This window comes from Sarcophilus harrisii, chromosome 3, assembly GCF_902635505.1.
Source record: "Sarcophilus harrisii chromosome 3, mSarHar1.11, whole genome shotgun sequence".
NCBI lineage: Eukaryota > Metazoa > Chordata > Mammalia > Dasyuromorphia > Dasyuridae > Sarcophilus > Sarcophilus harrisii.
The window spans coordinates 69266623-69272622 of record NC_045428.1 but is presented as its reverse complement, the minus strand read 5'-3'; the positions used below and the strand labels follow the sequence as shown (position 1 = coordinate 69272622).

General features: G+C 42.3%; 1 protein-coding gene across 3 annotated transcripts in view; it reads left to right on the top strand.

Annotated features, from left to right (window-relative positions):
• The first annotated feature begins 2063 nt into the window (after positions 1 to 2063).
• SPAG16 (sperm associated antigen 16) overlaps positions 2064 to 6000 on the top strand; it is a 1146423-nt gene continuing 1142486 nt past the window's right edge. For all 3 annotated transcript variants that reach the window (XM_031958103.1, XM_031958102.1, XM_031958105.1), the window contains exon 1: positions 2064 to 2279. In XM_031958103.1, coding sequence (XP_031813963.1) covers positions 2165 to 2279 — 115 coding nt within the window. In that variant the 5' untranslated portion in view covers positions 2064 to 2164. The remainder of the gene's footprint in view (positions 2280 to 6000) is intronic.

Sequence of the window (6000 nt, the reverse complement as noted above, 5' to 3'; positions counted from 1 at the left end):
TTACTACACCACTGATCCTGTCACTCCTCTCCTCAAGAAGCTCCAGTGCTTCTAACATTTAGACCCCTTCATATAATGATGCCAGTCTACTTTTTCAAGACTGTTGTTTCTTGAATTATTTATTCATGTTTTCCACACTGCAGCCAAGTAGGTCTGCTTGCTATGGTTTAAACTACCCTGGATTTCAGGTAAATATTTAACAACTAGCTTCCCCAAAATGTACAACACACTTAAGTTTAATCTGCATCAGGAATACTTTCTCTATTCTTCTTTTAAAGTGTAAACAATCAACAAAACAATAAAAAGAGCCCTCATTTGTAGTGTTTGTAGATTTCTGACGTGTAAATGAGTACCCTGAAAATTTAATCCTTGACAGCAAGAGCCCTGGTGCCTTTCCATAGATTCTGCTTCATGCTTGAAATGCATGCCTTCCAAATTATGGTATATGCATGTTATGGAATATTATTGTTCTGTAAGAAATGACCAGCAAGATGAATACAGAGAAGCTTGGAGAGACTTACATGAACTGATGCTAAGTGAAGTGAGCAGAACCAAGAGATCATTATATACGCCAGCAACGATACTGTATGAAGATGTAATCTGAAGGAAGTGGATTTCTTTGACAAAGAGACCTAATTCAGTTTCAATTGATCAATGATGGACAGAAGCAGCTACACCCAAAGAAAAAAACACTGGGAAATGAATGTAAACTGTTTGCATTTTTGTTCTTCTTCCCGGGTTATTTCTACCTTCTGAATCCAATTCTCCCTGTGCAACAAGAAAACTGTTTGGATCTGCACACATACATTGTATCTAGGATATACTGTGACATATTTAACATGTATAGGACTGCTTGCCATCTGGGGGAGGGGGTGGAGGGTGGGAGGGAAAAATCGGAACAGAAGTGAGTGCAAGGGATAATGTTGTAAATAAAATTACCCTGGCATGGATTCTGTCAATAAAAAGTTACTATAATAAAAAAAAAAAAAAGAAAAGAAAAAAGAAATGCATGCCTTCACTTTTTCCTCTTAGGATCCTTATTTCCCTTTAAAATTCACTTCAAGTGCCATCTTCTCTCCTGATTCCCTAACTACTAGTACTGCCCCCACCATTCCTTTGCACTTGTATAAATAGATATTTCTTCTGATTACCTGTAAAGTTCTCAAAGGCAGAAAATGTTTTCTTACTGTATTCCTAAAATCCAGGATGGTGCTCGACACCGAGAAAGCACTGAAGGAATCCTGGTTAAGTGGAATTAACTTGTTAATAAGTTTGTAACTAACTGACAAAGTTAGTGTTTGAAGGATGCAGGACTTTTCACTTTTATTCTGTGAGAAGTAGTCAGGTGGAGTGGGAGGAATGCTGGCCGTGGCATTAGGACTGAGTTCAAGCTGCCGGGCTGTATGACAAATAAGGAAAGTGTCCTACAGGTTTTGGGACCACACACAAACACACACACACACACACACACACACTCTGAAAATTAAGTCCTCAACACACGCGTAGCTCAGAAAAACAAATTCCCATATGAAAATTAAAATAAAAAAAGTTGCAGAGCATGATGAAAGAGGCAAGAAAAAAGGCAGGTAAAATATAGTGATGTGTGTGTGTGTGTGTGTGTGTGTGTGTGTGTGTGTGTGAAGGGGCAACGGTTAGGTGGTACGAAAGATTGGAGGGAAAACAGAGGGAGCTGAAACCCAATGGGGAAGGAAGCAGAGTCCTTACTTTGCCTGGAGCTCCCCATCCCATTCACCACGCCATTTAGGGGCGGGAGTCCCTAAGTCCCGCCCCCACGCTCCTCCTGTCACTAGGTAACGAGGAGACGGTTGTCCGGGCAACGCAGGAAGCCAGTGGGAGGCGCCCGTCCTGGGCCACGTGGGGAGCGAGGGGAGAGGCGTGGGGCAGGATGGAGGGGCTGCCCTCTGCACTCCTCTCCAAATTCTCAGGCTCCCTCCTCGCCAGCTCTCGCCCTGGGCCCAAGCCGCCCTCCGGCCCGCGCGGCACCCCCGCCTCTCGCGAGAGCCGAGCCGAGCCGGGGGGAAGGGTTTGGGCGGGGGGCCTAGCGGCTCGGGGGGGGGGGGGTGAGGTTGGGGGGTACGGGCTCGGAGTGACCGTGCGCACCGGGACGGAGGCGGGCAACTGAGTCGGAGTCGAGCTGACGACCATGAAGCGAACCCTGTCGGGCCCGAGGCCCCTGGAAGGGGCGGCCGTGGCAGGCTTGATGGCAGCCGGGGAGACCGCGGAGGCTGTGGCCGCGGAGGGCGCCTATTATTTGGAGCGTATCCTTGGCGCGTAGGAGGGAGGGGCCGGGCGGGGGGCCTACCTCAACCCCAGAACTCAACGCCCCCCCCATCCCCCACCTAGCTACCTGTGGCGTCACATCTCTGAGTCCCTTCTGTAATGGGGGGGCGCTTCTCTCCCTCTTCTGGTCCCGCCTTGGTTTACCAGCCCACGCGTCCCTTTCCTTCCCTTTCCTGCTCTCTCGGGCGAGTGCTGGCGAGCTCTAATCTGCAACATCCTCTTATCCGAACAAAGGACAAACTCACCAAGAAAACATATATTAAGGGCCTATTGGGTGCAGTTGGGGATCCAAAGCCAGGCGTGAGGAAGTTCTTAGCCCCTTGGGGAGACCACCAGTAAAGCGCCATAGGCAAGGAAGAGACGGGTGAAATTTGAGAGAATCCACTGAGAATTAAAAAGCGTCAGGAAAGGCTTTCCTGTAAAAAGTGGGATTCTGGCTGGGAAGTCTGGAGGTGGAGATGTGGGAGAGTGCTCCTGGCATTGGGCGCAGCCAGAGAAAATTCCGGGATGCTGGAGATGGGGAAACATCAAGGGTAGTGACCCTAGGTCTGAACCCGGGGTGGAGACTGCAGGAAGAGTTGGAGGGGAGGGCAAGTTAGAAACGCTTTGGGATGCCAGAGAATTTTCTGTTTGGTCCTAGAATTTATTGGTATTATGATGTATTGATTATCTGACATGAACAGGGATTATTAGCCTTAGGAAGATAATTTTGCAGTAGAGTAGAGGATGGATTGGAGTGTAGTGAGTAAGGAGACCCTAGTTGTTGGCTATTGGGAATGGTTGAGACATGAGATGGTGAAGGCTTGCACCAAGATGTTGGCAATAAATAAAGAGAAGGGGGTGTGTGACAGAGGTAATGTGAAATCTGCAAGCCTGGCAACAGATGAGATTTGGGGGGTAAGACAGGGACTTAAGGAATGGAGGCCTATGCTCTTAAGTTGGGAGCTGACTTATGGAGTCTTCTCCCAGATCTTATCATTATTTTCCTATCTTCTTCCTGAGCCCCTCCTGTCACCAACAAATGATTCACTTTTCTCCTCCTTTTGCCAGTGATGGGGAAAGCAGTGCTATAATTCTTTTTTTTTTTTTTAATAGCCTTTTATTTACAGGATATATGCATGGGTAACTTTACAGCATTAACAATTGCCAAACCTCTTGTTCCAATTTTTCATTTCTTACCTCCCACCCCCTCCCCCAGATGGCAGGATGACCACTAGATGTTAAGTACATTAAAATATAAATTAGATACACAATAAGTATACATGACCAAAATGTTATTTTGCATCAAACTTTGAAATATTGTACAATTAGCTTGTGAAGGAAATAAAAAATGCAGGTGGGCCTAAATATAGGGATTGGGAATTCAATGTAATGGTTTTTAGTCATCTCCCAGAGTTCTTTCTCTGGGCATAGCTGGTTCAGTTCATTACTGCTCCATTGGAAATGATTTGGTTGATCTCGTTGCTGAGGATGGCCAGGTCCATCAGAACTGGTCATCATATAGTATTGTTGTTGAAGTATGTAATGATCTCCTGGTCCTGCTCATTTCACTCAGCATCAGTTCGTGTAAGTCTCTCCAGGCCTTTCTGAAATCATCCTGTTGGTCATTTCTTACAGAACAGTAATATTCCATAATATTCATATACCACAATTTATTCAGCCATTCTCCAACTGATGGACATCCATTCAGTTTCCAGTTTCTAGCTACTACAAAAAGGGTTGCCACAAACATTCGTAGTGCTATAATTCTTAAATTTCTACTATGCTTTGTCTCTTTGGGTATCCGCAATGGAGTATGTGGCAAAAAGAGAAGAAGGAAGATTACTTCTTTCTCGCTTTCCTTCTCTCCTTCCTTCCCTCCCTCCTTTTGCTCCTTCCTTCCCTCTTTCCTTCTGTTCCCTCTCTCCTTCTTTCCCTTCTTCCTTTTCCTCCCTCCCTCCCTTCCATCCTTCCTTCCTTCCTGCCCAAAAATGAATTTTTTTTATTATCAATTTCCAACCCAGTTTGCTTAAACAAATTACCCAACTCCTTGAAAACCCTTTGTCTTGAAAGAATCTCTGTAGGTTGCCCAGAAGCCCAAGATACAAGGTCTATTACCATTCCAATTAAAACTCAATGCAGTCAACTGGATTGATTATTCATGTTATAGTAGTTCTTGTTTGATTGTGGAGTGCCTCATGTCATTGTATTTCATCTGAATTAATTTCAGATAACACTGATTTAAGCTAATGCTAAAATTAGTTTGCATTACTTGAAAGCATTCTTCCCATAACACAGAAGTTTAGTGTAGTAATAGAAGAAAGAAACCATAGAGAATTAAAGATTCTCAGGGCACAGCCTATATAGTGGGTAATCAACAAGTAGATAACAAAACTGAAATTCTGTATATTTTATGTGCTATTTTGGAAAAGGATGTGGAGCACAAGTTGATTTTTTTTTTTTAGAATTGATAACTGAGGAAAGGCTAAGATTAGAAATCCCTTGCTTTCAGGCAGAGAAGTGGATTACCAGTCAAGACAGAAGGTTTTTCTAGTTTCTTAGAAATCTCCGAAGATGTAGACTTCAAAGCTTATTTTTCCCCCAACTGTAATCCTTCCAACTTTAAGGCTTCTTTTTGTTGATTGAATCACTATTAATTCACTTTGTGCTCTTTGAAAATTAGTTATACACACAAATTCTAAATGAATTTAGAATTTAGTTGAAAACACAAAAGAATGATGTTTTTTGTTATAGAGCAATAGAATTATTTTTCTAATAAATTTGTATTTTTCCTCATATACTTAAAATTTATACTAATTTATACTTATCGACATTCTGCATTTACTTCATAAATCTTTTGTTTTACTCTCAGAGCCTTTTAATTTCATTTTTTCTGGACTGCCGTCTCATCTATCTAATGAAGGAGTTGGATGTAATCCCTTCTAACTCTGAATCCTATTATTCAATGATCCATTGATAGTACTGTAGTCAGTAATTTAATTTTAACTAATTTTGGTTCAGTTCATTAATTAAAACAATTAAGTCTATTAATTATCCTCCCTAAATGCACTTAAATTGTCAAGTAATTCCATAAAAGAAAAGATGGCATAGCATATGGAGCATTGCATAAGGAATCTGGAAGATCTGAGTTCAAATCTTTCCTCAGACACGAGCTGTGTGACTATCCTCTTCTTATCCACCAAATATGGGATTCATTTTTTTTCCTACCCAGATACCTCCCAAATCCAAATATTAAGCTATATGCTCTTACCTGAATTGCAGACTTACATTACTAATGCTTGCTGAGCATTCTGCATGGGTAGCCTATAGGCATCTCAAACACAGCATATCCAAAATAAAATTCATTTTCCCTGGATGCATTCTTCCTTCATGTTTACCCATTTCTATTGAGGATATCACCATTTTCCAGTCACCCAGATTCATAATCTTTGAATTATCCTTGACTCCTCACTCTTACACTTGCCAGTCTCATAGATTCTCTCCTTTTTTCTCCCGATACAACCTTCATCCTAGTTCATGTCATCATCATCATCTCTTGCCTGCAGTACTCCCAAGTGGTCTCTGTACTTACATTTTCTCCCTTCTCCCAACTACTATCTGTATGGCAATCACATCAAAATTTTAAAACAGATCTAACCCCTTCTTATTAAAAAATTTTTCTTGATGCATTTGGGGAAAAAAATAGAAGATAATCTCCAG